The 18,513-nt window shown below is 51.0% G+C and overlaps 1 protein-coding gene across 1 annotated transcript; it reads right to left on the bottom strand.

Annotated features, from left to right (window-relative positions):
- Window positions 1–7,572: 7,572 nt before the first annotated feature.
- Window positions 7,573–17,525, bottom strand: DTD1 (D-aminoacyl-tRNA deacylase 1). Its single transcript, XM_088530349.1, has 6 exons — window positions 17,429–17,525; window positions 16,906–16,996; window positions 14,309–14,544; window positions 11,662–11,759; window positions 8,057–8,221; window positions 7,573–7,711 (listed from the first exon to the last, which is right to left on the bottom strand). The coding sequence occupies exons 1-5, from the start codon at window positions 17,469–17,471 to the stop codon at window positions 8,066–8,068; spliced, it is 624 nt and encodes a 207-aa protein (XP_088386475.1). The 5' UTR covers window positions 17,472–17,525; the 3' UTR covers window positions 7,573–7,711; window positions 8,057–8,065.
- Window positions 17,526–18,513: the final 988 nt, after the last annotated feature.

Below are 18,513 nucleotides of genomic sequence, written 5' to 3'. Positions count from 1 at the left end.
AACCCTACACAGCAGCCCTTTTCCCCTGGGACTCTGCATCTGCCACTCACCTTGGCTGTGGTCAGGGGCCCCTCCAGACACCAATGCTGGGGCTCTCCTGCATCCTGCACCGCACCAGCACAGGATGTCCTCAATAGCTGCTCACAGCCACGCTCACATAACCAGCAAAGGGAAAGGAGGAGCAAGGCCATCAGCAGAAGGCAGCAGGCTGCACACCCCCAACAAACAAGACACCTTCACCCTGATCCAGCCATAGCCAAAGAGAACTAGAGCCTTGCTGATGACCTCAAGGGCCAACGCCAAAAAGCCTCTCCTGACGTAAATTCACCAGTCCCAGGGAAATCCATCCATGCAGCTCTACAGCAGCCCTTCGTCATCCCAAGGCACCAGCATTGAGCACTCAAAGGGCCCTGGGGTCCCACTCGAGCCTGCCCACCACCCCCTCACTCCTGGGGCCCCACACGCACCTGCTGACCTGTGCTGTGGCCAAGTGCAGCCTCCACACACCAATCAGTCGGACGTCCTCATGAGTTGCTCCCCACAGGGCTCAGACACCAGGCAAGGAAAAATGTGGAGCAAGGCCATCAGTGGAGGATGCCAGTGCCACCCCCAAGAAATAAGACCACTTGGGCCCAAATTCCCCAGCCCCAGGCCTTGAAGCTCTTCCTCTCCTAGGAACACTCCATGGAAAATCACAGGGACCATGTGGCACCACCCAAAGGGCCCTTGGGTGACTCCCAAACCTTCCCAGCAGCCCCTGTCCCCTCGGGATCTGCACGTGCCACTCACCTGTGTTGCGGCCAAGGGCCCTTCGCACACCAACACCAGTGCTCACCCGCATGCCGCACCGCACTGCAGCGGGACCTCATCGGGAGGGACTCTAACCCAAGCTCGGCCACCGAGCAAAGGGAAAGGAGGAGCGAGGCCATCAGCAGGTGCTGTTGGGACACACCCCCCCAGGAAAAAAGCCCTCCACCCCACAACATCCCCATGGACCAAGACCTCCCTCAGCCCTCTGCTGGGGAGGACTCCAGCCAGACACCCCTCAACGCTGCAGTCACAGCTTCACACAAGGGTCCCCAGGTGGCTCCCAAACCTCCCAGTGACGTCAAGACACAAGACCCCTGTCACCCTAAGTAGCCAGCTCCCAGAACTCCTGTCCCCTGTCCTAGGGGCCCCTGAGGGCACCACCAAAAAGACTCCTGGGCCCCTCCCAAATTTCCCCAGCACTCCCTGACTCCAGGGGCCCGCACGTCACCACTCACCTTGTCTGTGGCCAAGGGCCCCTCCAGACACCAACTCTGGGGCTCTCCTGCACCCTGCACCGCACCACCACGGGACGTCTTTGGGAGCTGCTCACAGCCATGCTCACATACCCAGCAAAGGGAAAGGAGGAGCGAGGCCATCAGCAGCAGGAGGCCGCACACCCCCAAGATACAAGACACCTTCACCATGACTCAGCCATAGCCAAAGAGAACTAGGGCCTTGCTGATGACCTCAAGGCCCCACACAAAAAAGCCAGGAGGAGCGAGGCCATCAGCAGGTGCTGTTGGGCCACACCCCCCCAGGAAAAAAGCCCTCCACCCCACAACAAGCCTCTCCTGACCTAAACTCACCAACCCCAGGGAAATCCATCCATGCCGCTCTACAGTGACACACCAACATCCCAAGGCACCAGCACTGAGCACCCAAAGGGCCCTGGGATCCCACTCAGGCCTGCCGAACACCCCCTGACTCCTAAGATCCCCACACGCACCTGCTGACCCGTGCTGTGGCCAAGTGCACCCTCCATACACCAATCCTTGGGACATCCTCACGACTTGCTGCCCATGGGGCTCAGACACCAGACAAGGAAAAAGGGGGAGCGAGGCCATCAGTGCAGGATGCCTGTGCTGCCGTCTGCATCTGCCACTCACCTTGGCTGTGGTCAGGGGCCACTCCAGACACCAATGCTGGGGCTCTCCTGCACCCTGCACCGCACCGGCACGGGACGTCCTCGGGAGCTGCTCACAGCCACGCTCACATACCCAGCAAAGGGAAAGCAGGAGCGAGGCCCTCAGCAGCAGGAGGCAGCAGGCCGCACACCCACAACATACAAGACACTTTCGCCATGACTCAGCCACTACCCAAAAGAACTGGGGACTTGCTGATGACCTCCACGCCTCGGGGAAAGAAGACTCTCGGAACCTAAATTCATCAGCCCCAGGGAAATCCATCCATGCTGCTCTACAGTGGCTCATCACCATCCCAAGGCACCAGCACTGAGCACCCAAAGGGCCCTGGGGTCCCACTCAGGCCTGCTCAGCACCCCCTGACTCCTGGAGCCCCACACGCACCTGCTGACCTGTGTTGTGGACAAGTCCACCCTCCACACAGTGATCAGTGGGACATCCTCGTGAGTTGCTCCCCATGGGCCTCAGACACCAGACAAGGAAAAAGGAGGAGCGAGGCCATCAGTGGAGGATGCCTGTGCTACCATCCATGAAACCAGGTCCCAAATTCCACAGCCCCGCACCATGATGACCTTCCTCTGTCCTTGAGCACTCTTTGGAGATCCACAGGGACAAGGAGGGAACACCCAAAGAGCCCTTGGGAGTCTCCCTTCCTTCCCAGCTGCCAACACACACTCCTCACACGAGTACCCTTACCTCTGCTGCCACAGAGACCCCTCTGCACGCTGTGGCCAGTGCCCTTAAGCGGAGCTGCTTGGTCCCAGGACATCCTCAATGGCTGATCCTCGCTGCCACACTCACCCAGTATTCAAAGCAGAAAGAGCAAGCCATCAGTGGATGATGGCTGTGCAAGCTCCCATGAACCCAGGACCCAAATTCCCAACCGCAGGCCATGAAGCCCTGCCTATGCCCTCAGGAACTCCCTGGAGATGCCCAAGTCCATGTTGCACTAACCAAAGGTCCTTTGGGTGATTCCCAACCCTCCACAGCAGCCCTTGTCCCCTGGGGCTCTGCATGTGCCACTCACCTTGGCTGTGGTCAGAGGCCCCTCCAGACACCAATGCTGGGGCTCTCCTGCACCCTACCAGCACGGGACGTCCTCCGGAGCTGCTCACAGCCACACTCACATACCCAGCAAAGGGAAAGCAGGAGCGAGGCCATTAGCAGGAGGCAGCAGGCCGCACACCCACAACATACAAGACACCTTCACCATGACCCAGCCATTACCCAAAAGCACCGGGGCCTTGCTAATGACCTCAAGGGCCCACACAAAAAAGCCTCTCCTGACGTAAATTCACCAGCCCCAGGGAAATCCATCCATGCCGCTTTACAGTGGCCCACCAACATCCCAAGGCACCAGCACTGAGCACCCACAGGGCCCTGGGGTGCCACCTAGGCCTGACCACCACCCCCTGACTCCTAAGACCCCACACGCCCCTGCTGACCTGTGTTGTGGACAAGTCCACCCTCCACACACCAATCCTTGGGACATCCTCGTGAGTTGCTCCCCACGGGGCTCAGACACCAGGTGAGGAAAAAGTAGGAGCGAAGCCATCAGTGGAGGATGCCAGTGCCACCCCCAAGAAATAAGCCCACCTGGGCCCACATTCCCCAGCCCCAGGCCATGAAGCCCTTCCTCTCCCAGGAACACTCCATGGAAATCCACAGGGACCACGTTACACAACCCAAAAGTCCCTTGGGTGACTCCCAAGCCTCCCTAGTTGCCCCTGTCCTCTGAGGATCTGCATGTGCTACTCACCTGTGCTGCGGCCAAGGACCCTTCGCACACCAACACCAGTGCTCACCCGCATGCTGCAGCGCACCACGGCGGGAACTCATCGGGAGGGACTCTCGCCCCAGCTCGGCCACCGAGCAAAAAGGGAAAGGAGGAGCGAGGCCATAAGCAGGTGCCCGTGGGACACACACCCCCAGGAAACTAGTTCCCCATCCCACAACATCCCCATGGACCAAGACCTCCCTCAGCCCTCTGCTGGGGAGGACTCCAGCCAGACACCCCTCAACGCTGCAGTCACAGTTTCACATGAGGGTCCTCAGGTGCCTCCCAAACCTCCCGGCGACAACCCACCCAATTGGGTCACCTCGTTCCTCCTGTCCTCTGTCACACCACAGGGACCTCCACACACACCCACGTGTGTGCTCCCCTCCACCGACAAGTCCTCGGGAGCTACTTGGCAGTTGGGCAACGCAAAAAGAGGAGTGAGGCCACCACTGGAGGATGCCAATGCCACCCCTGAAGAAACAGGGCACCCAGCACACAAGTTCCACAGCCCCAAACCATGACAAACTTCCTCTGTCCTCAGGCACTCTTTGGAGATGCCCAGGGACAAGGAGGCAACAGCCAAAAGGGTCCTTGGGTTCTCCCTTCATTCCCAACTGCCAACACACACTCCTAACACAAGGCCATTTACCTCTGCAGTGGTGGAAATGCCTCTGTAACACAGGAGTGGAGGTGCTTGGTTCCAGGACATCCTCAATTGCAGCTCCTTGGTGCCACGCTCGCCCAGCATTCAAAGAAGAAAGAGCGAGGCCATCACCGCAGGATGCCAGTGCTGCCCCCTATGAACCCAGGACTCAAACTCCCCACCCCCAGGCCATGAAGCCCTGTCTATGCCCTCGGGAACTACCTGGAGATGCCCAAGACCATGTTGAACCACTCGGAGGGCTCTTGGGCATCTCCCAGAATTCTCCAGCACTCCCTGACACCAGGGGCCCCCTCAAGGTCTCACACAAAAAAAGCCTCTCCTGACCTAAATTCACCAGCCCCAGGGAAATCCATCCATGCGGCTCTACAGCAGCCCAGCAACATCCCGAAGCACCAGCACTGAGGACCCGGAGGGTGCAGGGGTCCCACTCAGGCCTCCCCAGCACCCCCTGACTCCTGGGGCCCCACACGCACCTGCTGACCTGTGCTGTGGACAAGTCCACCCTCCACACACCAATCCTTGGGACATCCTTGTGAGTTGCTCCCCACAGGGCTCAGACACCGGACAAGGAAAAAGGAGGAGCGAGGTCATCAGTGGAGGATGCCAGTGCTACCATCCATGAACCCAGGAGCCAAATTCCACAGCCCCACACCATGATGACCTTCCTCCGCCCTTGAGCACTCTTTGGAGATCCACAGGGACAAGGAGGGAATACCCAAAGAGCCCTTGGGAGTCTCCCTTCCTTCCCAGCTGCCAACACACACTCCTCACACGAGTACCCTTACCTCTGCTGCCACAGAGACCCCTCTGCATGCTGTGGTCAGTGCCCTTAAGTGGAGCTGCTTGGTCCCAGGACATCCTCAATGGCTGCTCCTCGCTGCCACACTCACCCAGTATTCAAAGCAGAAAGAGCAAGGCCATCAGTGGATGATGGCTGTGCAAGCCCCCATGAACCCAGGACCCAAATTCCCAACCGCAGGCCATGAAGCCCTGCCTATGCCCTCAGGAACTCCATGGAGATGCCCAAGTCCATGTTGCACTAACCAAAGGGCCCTTGGGTGATTCCCAACCCTCCACAGCAGCCCTTTTCCCCTGGGGCTCTGCATGTGCCACTCACCTTGGCTGTGGTCAGGAGCCCCTCCAGACACCAATGCTGGGGCTCTCCTGCACCCTACCAGCACGGGATGTCCTCGATAGTTGCTCACAGTCACGCTCACATACCCAGCAAAAGGAAAGCAGGAGCGAGGCCATTAGCAGGAGGCAGCAGGCCGCACACCCCCAGCAAACAAGACACCTTCACCCTGACCCAGCCATGGCCAAAGAGGACTAGAGCCTTGCTGATGACCTGAAGGCCCCACGCAAAAAAGCCTCTCCTGACCTAAATTCACCAGCCCCAGGGAAATCCATCCATGTGGCTCTACAGCAGCCCAGGAGCATCCCAAGGCACCAGCACTGAGCACCCAAAGGGTCCTGATGTCCCACTCAGGCCTGCCCAACACACCCGACTCCTGGGGCCCCACACGCACCTGCTGACCTGTGCTGTGGCCAAGTGCACCCTCCACACACCAATCCTTGGGACATCCTCGCGACTTGCTCTCCATAGGGCTCAGACACCACGCAAGGAAAAAGTAGGAGCGAGGTCATCAGTGGAGGATGCCAGTGCCACCCCCAAGTAACAAACCCACCTGGGCCCAAACCCCCCAGCCCCAGGCCATGAAGGCCTTCCTTTCCTACGAACCCTCCATGGAGATCCCCAGGGAACACGTTGCACCACCCACAGGGCCCTTGGGTGACTCCCAAGTCTCCCCAGCAGCCCCGGTCCCCTCGGGATCTGCACGTGCCACTCACCTGCGTTGGGGCCAAGGCCCCTTCGCACACCAACGCCGCTGCTCACCCGCATGCTGCACCGCACCGGGACCTCATCGGGAGGGACACTCACCCCAGGTCGGCCACTGAGCAAAGGGAAAGGAGGGGCAAGGCCATCAGCAGGTGCCAGTGGGACACACACCCCCAGGGAACAAGCCCTCCCACCCAACAACATGCCAATGGCCCAGGACCTCCATCAGTCCTCTGCTGGGGAGGACTCCAGCCAGACACCCCTCAATGCTGCAGTCACAGCTTCATACAAGTGTCCCCAGGGGCCTCCCAGCCCTCTCAAGGAGGATGAGCCCTTTAGCCTTCCCCTGGGGCTCCTAACCTCTGCCACAGCACAGAGCCCTCCACACACTGACCATGGGGTGCTCCCCTTCACCAATGCATCTTCTGGAGTTGCTTCCCACCATGTGCTCTGTTCCAGGGAGCGCAAAGCAGGAGAGAAGGTGTCAGCGGTTGCTCCCACCACCCATGGCCTCCACTGTGTCCGCAGGCTCCCTCTGCCTCAGGCAAGCGCAGGGCCCCTATGCTGTCCCCATCCATACTGGGTCAACACATGGGGGTTCCTCTGCCAATACTGGCCCTGCAGACCGGAACACAGAGCTTCTTTTCACCCCGGCCAACAGTTACCGTGGCATCAGCTATTGTCACCTCATGACAACGGCAACAGGGGCATCGGAGCATCTCTCCCACCACAGGAGGCCAAGCCAGGTCCATACTCTTAGCTGCACAGGTTATAGCTTCACCTGGTTTACGTCTGTAACCGGTCCTTTGGTGTGGCCCCTGCTCTACCAGGGTGACTGTTAACACAGCGACACAAACAGGCACTGAGCTGGCATCATTTCTTTTATTAAAGTCTTCCCTGCTTTTAAAAAAAGGTTACAAGATGCGTGTTTCACAGGAGAAATGACTGGTGGCCAATTTGTTCATTTAATATCTGAACCCATGCAGAAAGAGTGGATGCCCTACCGTGGTGGCACACAGCAGCTGAAGAGCACCACAAAATATACACAGACACACACACGGTCATGGACATGGCAGCACACGACACTGAGAATCACAGCACAAGCTCGCTTGAGAGTTTTCAGAATTCAAGTGTATATTTAAGGGAAAAAAAAAAAAAAAAACCTGATTTCTTTCTGAAATGGAGCGTGTGGAATAGCAGAGACTGTTCTGCTACAACGTGCCTCCAGTCCTCCTTCGTTCAGCACTCATGGAAATACACAAATGTTACTAGTCCTTTTTCACTAGTGAAGCTACACATTGATGGCTGAATCTGAGCACATTACTTCGGTTGTGTCAGAACAGAATGAGACCAGTTTCTATTGTCTTCATGCTGCTTTCCCATTTTTCATTTCTTTCCAAAGTCCCAGGCGAGTGGTGCTGAGGTGAATGTCTTTAAGGTCTTTCTCCAAAAATCCAGTGTAGCTTTTGTACAAGAACCTGTTGAAGGCAAACAACCAGGAACATTATCAGAAAGAGAGCAAAAAGTGCAGAATTCTGCAGCTTATATGAAAAAGAGCATCTTTACTTACTGTCACAGCATGAAAAAAAATCAATGTTAAATTAGCAGCATATAACATTCCTCAGGTCAACAGATTTTCAAATACTATTGAAAGAGCTCAGGCTGATCCAAGTATTGCAGCAGGCACATGAATTCCTGTCCTCCAAAACTTCCCTATTTCAACACATAAGCCATAAAATTCAGATGTGGACTTTGCCTAGGGAATTTTGCTGTGTGGTTGAGCGGGGTTTCTGCGGCTTTAGAGAGGGGTGGCAGCTCCCTACCTGAGCCTGCTACGGCTCCCGCTCCGACGACACGTCTCCTTCTGCTCCGCTGCTTGCGCTGGGATCGTCCTTGCTCCGCGGGGCATTTCTTTCTCGACTGGATTCAGAGGGCACCTTGGTTCTGGTCTTCTCTTTTCTTTGTTGTTGTTTTTCAAGTTTCGTCAGCTATTCATAAGACAAGGGGAAGGACAAAATGCTTCATGGAATAGAACAAAGTATTTCTGAAAGACCCTATAATTGGGCATTTGTAGAAAAACAGCAACTCAGACTCCCAATACATAGCCGAATCGAAACAGATTAAAAAAGCCCAAGGCTTCAATTTTCACATATCTGGCAAGACAGTGAACTGTTACAAAATAGAATGATCATTCCCCAAGCATCAAGGGGAAGTGCCCTTATTCAGAGGGCTACTCTCTGCATTTCAGAGCTCTTTCTACCTCACACAACCCGCCAGAGAGGCCCTTCACAGTTCAAATGCTCTATCACAGAGACAAGAAACATGGAATACCAAAACAATAGATTTCTAACTAGCTTACATATAGTCTTAAGTTTGCATATGATGGAAGGAAGCACTAAGCAGACACATCTCTTACCCAGGGACAATTCTGCAATCATATCCATAACCAGATCAGACTTACTTGTCTCTACCATCAGCCAAAAAGGTTATCAGCAAATTGCTCTCTGCACAGCAGTTCCTATAGCCTCTCCAAGGGCATTTCCAGCACCATTCTCCTGTGACAATCCACTGTATTTTCAGGGAAGGAAAGGACACCAGTTGCCACGAGACTAGCTTTCTACAAGTCAGCAGCAGATGCATGAGCTTTTTTCTTAATCCTAATTGGGGATGCTGTTGTTGGACCAGGAATGCAGCTGGTGGTATGATTTCTACAGGCCCTCTCCTCATCCATGAGAATTAAATACTATTCAGTATTCTCTAAATGAATGCACTTAAATGTCAAAAAGTACCCGACATGTCTTCACAGATTAAGGCTAGAAAGTACAGTGCCTGTGATTTGTACAAGAATATTAACACAAATCCACTTTTTTGGTATGTCATTACACAGAATGAAATGAAATACCCAATTTACCCTCAAAGACAACTCGTTACAGTACACTTCATAATCAAATTTTCCATACTGAAGTTACACAGGCAGTCAATTTGCCTACAATCCTGGGAAGTGTATTCTATTTTTGTTCAGTTCTTGTCAAAAGAAAAAAAAAATATTATTACTGGTATGAATCCCACAGTCTTGCTGCTAAGTGCCCAGCATTTCCCCAATGAAATGCAATCACTATCATCAAGTCACAGCATCCTTATATGGACCCTGTGCCAATTTAGGCCTTAGTGTTTCCACTTTTCTTTACCCAGTTTATAATCCATGGCTTTCATTTGTCTCACCGACAAAACTCTTAGTATGACAAACTCGCAAAAAGGTGCATTGACAGCTCAGTTAAGTGTCATCTGTTCCTTCTTTTTCTGTTATTCCATTCACATACCCTCAAAAACTCTAGATTACAAGTCTTCAGAAGAGACCCAGCAATCAGCAAGTACCAACAGTGCAAGAGCTTCTTTTCACTTTATACTTCGAAATCATTTACTATTCAATATGTCCAAAACAGAAGGGAGCAGTTTACAACAAATCAAACTGCAGTAGCTACTGATGCTCACTGAGATTTCATGAGCAACTCAAACTGCTAAAAATAAATAAAAACACTATCATATCCAAAGAAAAAAAAAAAAATCATCAGCTCTTACTTGCCTAATCTCTTTTTGTCAACACTAAATAAACCATCACACAACATTTAACATAACTCTTTTTCCTAATGTAAAGAGCTTGAAGGAGTGAAGGAAGGCGATGAGGAAGAGAGATTAAAGCGGATCAGACATTCCCAGTAATCAGAAATCTCTCCCTAACACCTCCTCTCACAGCTCACTGCTGCCTCCTCCTGCCATGGGATGAGGGATGCTGAGACACCCTGAGTAACTCGAGCTTCTCTTGCCTATTCCTGGATGCAGAACTAGCTGTGTGGCCTGACAAGCACACAAGCATTGCAGTATGTCAATATATATAAAACATACATGTCACATGAAAAGTACCTGGAGCGGGGCACATACTAGTCAGCAGCCCCTCATTTTTCAATTCTACCTGCTCGAATAGTTAGGACCACGGATAAATACTTTGAGTATGAGAGTCCTCTGTTTCTCTTACTTTTGAGCTCTCACAGAAGCAGATAAGGCTTCCACCAAAGGTGCACCTTGCATGCAAAAGGGGGCTCTTCTGACAACTTGCAAACATCAAGAAGGAACATCACTCCTCTCTTCACACACATGAAGAAGCCATATCAAACATGCAGCAAGTCACTTATGACCATGTGGAACATAAAATTAATTACATGTTCAAAGAGCACAGGAGTTTTCAAGTTTTTCTTTGATTTTTTCCTAAGAGTAAAGTTGTAAAGAACCAAAATTAGCATTTCCATCCCTGGAGGTTTTTGAGGAGAGGAGAGGCAAGTCCTGTCACAGACAAGTCTGACTGTTGGACAGGGTGATAGAATGGGTGATCTCTATTGGTCACCAGTCTTTCTTAAATGAAAAAAAAGCAATAGTAGATATTTACTGATTTTGCTTCTTTGCTCAAGCATTGAGGAGGAAAGGGAAATTTACAGTAGAGTCTAAATGTTTAGAAATACCACATGCCCAAACACCAAGTAATCCTTTACATTAGCACTAGGATCAACTCGTTTCTATTTTTATCCCATTTCTTCATTCAAATTCTACTCTTCTCTCTAGGATCAAATGCTACCCTTGCTTTCAGCAAAGACAGCTCAAGGTAAATTATTTGTCAGCATAGCATTGCTTTATTCTGTGATGAATATTTTTAATTGAGAAAACCATTAATAGGTTTGAGATAAGAGGTGCAAAATTAGGCAGTTGATCTTGACAATATGAATTATTTCAGATTTCAGCTAGACTTACTGTCTACACATCATAAACTCAAAGACTCACTGAGTAGGCCAAAAAAGGCCTGCCAGTCACCAGATTGCCCTGTGGACACTCTCTCCTCTAGTGCTTGCCCTTTCAATACAGACCTTTTCTTCTCCCCTATTGGCAACATCTTTTAATGCAGTAATTCCTAAATCCAAGGAGAAAGTACTGTGAAAGAGATGCTTCCTTAGGTTTCCCATGCTCCCTTCCTACTAGATTCACTGAAATCCCAGTACATGCCGAATTCCCCATTTTTCACCATCTCTGTAAGAACAGAGGACAAACTTGTGCTAGAACACACAACTTCTGAAGAAATGACTCTGCTGCCACCCAGTGCCATACATGCCATCCAACATCCTCAAGAAAACAAGCAGTTTATATGCAACCAGATAGCAACAACCTTTTTGTGTTTCTTTTTGGAACAAACTTGTGTTGGATGGACTCAAGCAGTTCAGTGAAGTGTTGTATGGGGTTATGTGCCCTCTCTTAAGCATAGCTGGGAATGAAAGAGAAGGGTGAGGGAAGGGCTTTTTACATAGGAAAATCGGCCACTACCGCCTTTTGGAGAAGGCAGAGCCTCTACCAAGGTCCCCTCCAGACAGATCCATCACTAATTTACCTGTTTAGGGTCAACAGTAGCAGCTGGGGACTCCAGTTCAATTGTTACAGGACCATCGTTCTGGATGTGGACCTGCATGTAGGCACCAAACTTGCCATCTGAAAAGAGACAAAACCGGAAGCACTGAGGGTTCTGCAAAGCTTTTAGAAAAATATATAAAAGGCTACCCAAATAAAAAACTGCACAAAGTTACTATGGAGGGAAGGAAAAAAAAAACCCAACTTTCAAAGCTTGTTTCTCTTCATGCAAGCATCCTTGTTCTTTGCTCTAGTCCAACTTTCTGCCCCTTGAATTCACCCCCTCCCTGGCTGAGTCCATGTGATTGCTCATTCCACATATCCTGCTCTCCTACCCAATAGGCACATCTCCCGTTTCCACACCTTCCCTTTAGAGACAGGAACAACACTGCATAACAGATACCAAAGTATGAAAGAAGAAAAGGAACGTGGCAGCAAGCAGACAGCAGTGATCCGCAGACTGGAGCAGTCTCGTTCATTGGAAATGTGGGCTCTGCAATAGAACCAAACCTCCTCCAGTACTGCCTGGGACAGTGAGCAAGAACAAGCTGAAAATAGAAGACTCAAACTTAAGAAGAGCCACTGGGGATATTTGCACTGGACTTTATATAGTCAAATGGCAGCTTTATCACAGAATGGTTGAGGTTGGAAGGTCCTATAGAGATCATCTAGTCCAATCCCTCCAGCAGGAAAGCTAGAGCACATGGCACAGGGTCACATCCAGGCAGGTCTGGAAGATCTCCAGAGAAGGAGACTCCACAGCCTCTCTGGGCAGCCTGTTCCAGGGCTCTGTCACCCTCACAGCAAAGTTGTTCTTCCTCACATGGAGGTGGAACTTCCTGTGTTTCAACTTGTACCCATTACCCCTTGTCCTACCACCAACCACCACCGAGAAGAGTTTGGCCCTATCTACTTTACATTCTCCCCTCGCTTACTTAGGCATATTGATCAGATCCCCTCTCCGTCTTCTCTTCTCTAGGCTAAACAGGCCCAGCTCACTTAGTCCGTCCCCACATAAGAGATGCTCTGGTCCCTTAATCATCTTTGTCGCTCTACGCTGGACCCTCTCCAGAAGCTCCACGTCCCTCTGGTCCTGGGGAGCCCAGGACTACATCCAGTATCCCAGGTGCAACCTCACCAGAGCTGGTGACCTGCTGGCCACGCTCCTCCTGATGCAGCCAGGAACGTATTGGCCTTCTTGGCCACGAGGGCACATTGCTGCCTCATGGTTAACCTGTTGTCAACCAGGACTCCCAGATCCCTCTCCATGGAGCTACTTCCCAGCAGGTCAACCCCTAATCTGTACTTGTGCCTGGGGTTATTCCTGCCGAGGTCCAGGACCCTGCACTTGTCCTTGTTGAACCTCATGAGGTTGCTCTCTGCCCAACTCTCCAACCTGTCTAGGTCCCTGTGAATATGAGTTCATGTGGCAACGTGTGATATGTCTGAGAGAACAGAGGTCAAACCAACAGTTTTTCCCCAGGAACATGTTCACGAAGAACAAAAACTCCCCTAAAAGAGGCTTTGGTTTCTCTCCAGCATGTTCCACGCTGTGTTTACTATCCAACTGCTTTTCAAGGATTGCACACCACAGGCCACCACGGGAGCAAGAGCTACCAGCTCTGGCAGAGCCAAATACTGCAGCACTGCAGAAGAGACTGCTAGCAATGGTCCAGCAGTCAAGGAAAAGGAAGATGATGCCAGCAGGATGGGAAAACATCTTCCTACCTACCAGCTCCACCGTGGGAAGTAGACTCTGGCAGCGAGGGGACCACCAAGGCTATGGAGACGTCAAAGAAAGGCACATCAGGAGGCTGTTGGAGTTGTCAGGTGTAGTGAAGCTGATGCTCTCTGGTGAGACAGATGCACCTGGCTCCAAAATGATGTGCCAAATTTTTCTTAAAATAAAAACTAACAGTTTTCCCCAGGAGCTGTCAACAGATGCAGCTTTTCTAAGCAGTATCAGACTTGACTTACCATTCGCCCAGAGACACCAAGACACTATCACTATTCTGTGAAAGGTTCAATATATTCTGATTACTAGCTAACAGCGCAGATGAAAAAGAGCGTTACTAAACAGCAGAAAATAACAGAAAGTTTAGGAGACAAAAATGATGTAAAGCAGGCAAGATTCCAAGGTGGAGCAGAAAATTTGATAAACTAAGATATAATGGAAATAGTATTTAAAAGTAGAAGTGTTTGTTAGTGCTGTCCTCTATACCCAATTCCTCTTCTAAAAGAGAGAAAGATCTCAGTGCCTTGGGACTCCACAACATGAAAGGCAGGGTACAAGGCAGATTACACTGCCTGTGATCGCAAATTCTGAAACTCTGATGCAGACAAATCTCTCCTGTGCACAGAAACTGAGGAGTCAATCTCTTCCACATGTTTGTCCCAAAGCCAAATTAACACTGCCTGGATTGATTTTCATTTTTTTAAGTCAGAAGAGGAGAAAGAATCCACACTACTAGAAACAAGGGGAAACGCACCAGGTCCTTGCACACTGCCACATGCCAACGACACCTTTGCCGTGTGGACTGACAGAAATGCACAGAACAAGGGAAGAGCAAGGAGGAGCGCGTGCAGACGAGGCCCTTCGTTGCATCAAGGGCCTTACCCTCCGCCCTTACCTTTAATAAGCTCTGGCTTGTAGGCCTTTCTTAGCTGCTCTAGGAAGTTGTTGTAAAAACACTCCGCCTGCTCTGTGGGCATTGCCATGTGGTAGTCAGGCTTGTTTCCTTTCAGGATGCACTGGAGAGTAAACTGGCTGACACACAACACTTCGTACTGCTTATCCATCACACTTTTGGACCAGTGCTTCCCACTTTCATCTTCAAACACTCGTAAGTTTAAGATCTTTCGGACCCTAGGAGGAAAACAGATAGTATTAAATTGTCCTATGCCAGCGGATTGGGTACAAGTAATGCCTACCCCACAGAAAGAGCCAAAAGGGAAGGCAGATTCATAGTTATTCTGCCTACAAATCTGAAGATATCTCATTCTTTCACAAAGAAATCTCCTTGCATTAGGCAGTTATAAGCAAGAAAGCTCTTATGCACACACATAACATCGTCAGACAATTCATTAAGGTCTTCTTTTAAGCATTTTTTTTAATAGAGCATGAAATCAGTATAGAATGACATAGCTGTGGTTTAGAGGCTGACATAAGAATAATAGAAGTAATAAGGAAGCTTACTCTTTACTTCCAGATTTGATGTGTCACAACATTATATAAGACGTGTATTAGCTTTAGGGATTGAAATCATCCCTTAGCACTGGCAAATCCCACTCAGTTTTGAACCGAGACTGGTCTGAACTGTGCTTCTTTCTGACCATCGCTCCTGCACACTCCTCCAGCTCTGTCACTCCTGGTGCTCTCCCAAATGAGACCCCACAACCCAGACACAGGCAGCATTTCTTTCCCAGAACAAGTGCGGGGAAAGCAGGGAAGAGTGCAGATCCACAGGTGGCATCAAAGAGGTGACCAGAAGCTGTCATGGAGATTTTTATTAGGACTAATCTTTGGAAGCAGGGGAGGGGTGCAGAAATGACTGGCTTGAATTCAAGAAAGGACAAGGACAAGAGGACTTTCACAAATGGATCCCAAAAAAAGCACACTTGCAAACCAGTCTATGGTTGGGCTTGGATCCATAACAACACTGCACGCCTACCACTCTCCAGTCTTTGGTTTCTTCTTTTAGTTTCTCCTCCGCATCTGCGGCATCTAGAAACAACGGAGCGTATCAAGGGCAAAGCATTTCAACTGCAGCCATCAGCCAGACATTTTATGCTGCACCAGGGATGAGGCAGTTTGCATAAAATACAGCTGAGACTTTGTTATGGTCTGGCTTAAGGCTTTACCGTCACTAAGGCACAGTCACCATCCTCACCAATTCACGCGTGTCAAAGAAATAGAAATGACTCCTGAATGAAGTGGAGCCTTGCAAATCGTGGCATGTACACCAAAATCATCATTACTCCTGTGATTTAATAATAAAAATGGCATCAACCTTGTTTACTTTCAGGACCATTAAAGGTTCACGCAAAAAGCACCTGAAGAGCCTGCTTAGACCAATTTCTTGTTATTCCTTTTTTTTTTCTCCCTTCTGTTTCACAATTCCTAGCAGAGTTTAAATTAGTAAGTCTCCTGTTATTAAGACATGAGCTTCCTGTCTTTCCTGTGTCAATCATCCTAGCAGTCTGGTGCTGACAGTACAAGAGTTACTGATCACTCACTTGTAATCAGCAGCAGCAGCTTTCACACTCATCCAGGCAGGAACAAGAAATTATGGTAAAGCAAATGTCACACACTTGAACACAAAACAGGACAGCAAGCCAGCAGAGAGTGTTGTATGAAAAACAGCCCCAGATTTGCTGCCATTTTCCACAAGTTTTAGCTGTTCATATGAGACCTACAGCTGGACCTAGAGTTTAGGTCCCCACTCACTACTTTTTCCTAAAATTTCCGCTAGAAATTGTTTTCACCCTCAGTCACATTCTTCTCTCTTCCCTCCTCAAGCTGTTTCTCTTATTGACACAGTTTAGCTCCGTTAGTTGTTCCTTCCTAAAAACTGACATCAGTCCCAGCACAACCAACAGCCAAAAGGCGAAGGGACAATCACAGAGGGGATCTTTCTCTTGAACATGTTTCCTGGCTGAATCATGGCATTTTGTGGCCAAGAAAGGGATGGCCAAAGTCCTCCAGACCCCCAAAACTGGTTCATCTTTAGAGAAAAGCAAACAATGTGATTATCCAGCTTTTCAGAAGCAGAAATATTTTCATGTGTGAACTAAACCAATGGTGTGAGGTTTCCAAGATGCCATGTACTAGATGGGAGGATTCCTGCTAAGCCTCTTATAAAGCTAAGGAGGACTCTTAGTAAAAGGGGCAGGCATTTTTAAAAAGAGTATCAGTAAAACCTCAACACATTGATTCTCTTCTTGGCAAGAACATAGAAAGGAGTGTGAAGGAGGAAAGAAGAAGAGATTTTCTTAGTAGGACATAAAAAGAAACCTCTAAGATGTTGGCATTCAAAGTATGGTCTGAAGAGGACTTCACAAGAGGCAAACACAGCTTTCCCCACATAAGGAACGGGGCAAACACAGCTTTCCCCTCCACTACTTTGGCTACAGCTCAGGTATCACCAATTCAGTGTTCAAAAAGCATAAATAAGGAGAGGCAAAGGGAAAAAGATAAATAAGAGGCAAAAGGAAATGCATGACTTACATGTGCTCCAGCTCCCTCTGCGTATCTTCCAAGGAGATGCCCAGCAGCACACAGAGCCCTCGTCCTATGCAGCTTATTTGTTCACCACCCACTGAGGAAGGTGAAAACAAAACAAGTAAGAAAAAGCAAAAAGAGGCGACCGCCTCGTTAAAGGCCACGGCTAAGGAGTGATTCCAGACAGCATCAAACCCCAACCCAAACCTTTCCTCTGTATCTTAAGGTAGCTTTAAGAGGCCTTCAGGGTGAGATCCGTTAAGCCTGCACCCAGGTTCATGTTGGCGGGGTGGGGGAGGGAAGAATTCAAAGAGGCCCAAAATCCCGCAGAAGGAGGGAGCGCAGCAGGCCTCGGCGCACCGCGAAGCCGGGGGGGGCCTCCAAGCGCCCGCCCCGCTGCCCGCCGCCCCCTCGGGCCCTTCAGGGCGGCACCAGGGCGCGTTCCGGGGGCCGCTCCGCGAGGGGCAGCCCCGGGGCTGGAGGAGGAGGGAGCGGGATGGGGGGGTCCGGCCCGGCGCCCCGCGCTCACCCGTGACGCTGGCCTGGGCCACCCGCTGCACCACGGCCTTCATGGCGGCGCCGGGGCGGGGAGCGCCCGCGCCAACGGCCGCCCCGCCCCGCCCCCTGGCGGCGGCGCGCGCAGCGCCCCCTGCCGCGGCCCTGCGGAGACGGCGGGGAGAGCCTGTAGGGACGGCCGCGGCCGTGGGGGCCCTATAGAACCGGGCACCGGAGGGGGAGCCCTATAGAGACAGGGGGTTCCGTGAGGACAGCGGAAGCCCTGTGGAAACGAGCAGGTGTCTGTAAGGGCAGGGGAAGCCTCTAAGAACCGGGGTGGGGGGCATCCTAACATGGGGGTGTCTGTAGGGGTTAGGGGAAGCCCTATAGATATGAGGGGGAGAGGGAAGTGTGCTGTGGGGTAGGGGAAAACCTACAGAAATAAAGGGAGGCGCTTGGAAGGGTAGAGCAAACCCTATAGAAACATGAAGGTGCTCTGGGGGCAGGGGAAGCCCTATAGAGACGTGTGTGGGGCAGGGAAAGGCAGAAAGGTGGGACTGCAGGACGGGCCAGGGGCAGTGTCCTACAAAAGGCCCCAAATAAATGACCATCTGCAGATAGAGAGGCTGGCAGCAGCATCTGCAGAGGCCCTATAGAAAAGGGCTATGGACTCGAGGGGCAGGGAAAGCCCCTGCACATGCGGAGGCTGCTCCCGGGCCCCACGGTAAAAGGGGGTGATGGAGGGGACACCTACAGAAATGAGGCTTAGCAGGTACAGCTGTGGGGGCAGCATCCCATTAGGCTGACAGCATGTATAAGGACCAGGGCCTGGGTGCAACCTCTTATAAAAGGACACAGTATTCTTAAGAATATGGGGGAGCCCCTGTAATAAAATGAGGGTCAGCAGACATGGGGGAAAGGGGAATGTCTACAGGGATGGCTCATGAAAGGGGAGAGAGCTGAATTCACCTCTCAGTTGTTGCACTTACTGTTGTCTTTTATATATACTAAGGTATTAGAGCGCAATCGTATTAATTTGTCTCCGCAGCTGCTCAGAAGACAAGTTCACTTCCTCTAAAAATGAGCAGCCTTTAGCTGAGTGATGCTTTGCAGTAGGAA

Source organism: Tinamus guttatus, unplaced genomic scaffold (genome assembly GCF_059628265.1).
Source record: "Tinamus guttatus ecotype Peru unplaced genomic scaffold, ASM5962826v1 Tinamus_guttatus_pri_ptg000367l, whole genome shotgun sequence".
NCBI classification, from domain to species: Eukaryota; Metazoa; Chordata; class Aves; order Tinamiformes; family Tinamidae; genus Tinamus; species Tinamus guttatus.
This window is presented reverse-complemented; position numbering and strand designations above follow the sequence as displayed.

What these genes read in the sequence shown, in the direction of transcription:
- DTD1 (XM_088530349.1), bottom strand. Translation starts at nt 17,471, where the DNA reads ATGAAGGCCGTGGTGCAGCGGGTGGCCCAGGCCAGCGTCACGG. An exon ending in GGCCCAGGCCAGCGTCACGG is followed by an intron (nt 16,997 to 17,428) that starts GTGAGCGCGGGG and finishes CACCTTCCTCAG; the next exon opens with TGGGTGGTGAACAAATAAGC. An exon ending in CAGAGGGAGCTGGAGCACAT is followed by an intron (nt 14,545 to 16,905) that starts GTAAGTCATGCA and finishes TTTTCCTCCTAG; the next exon opens with GGTCCGAAAGATCTTAAACT.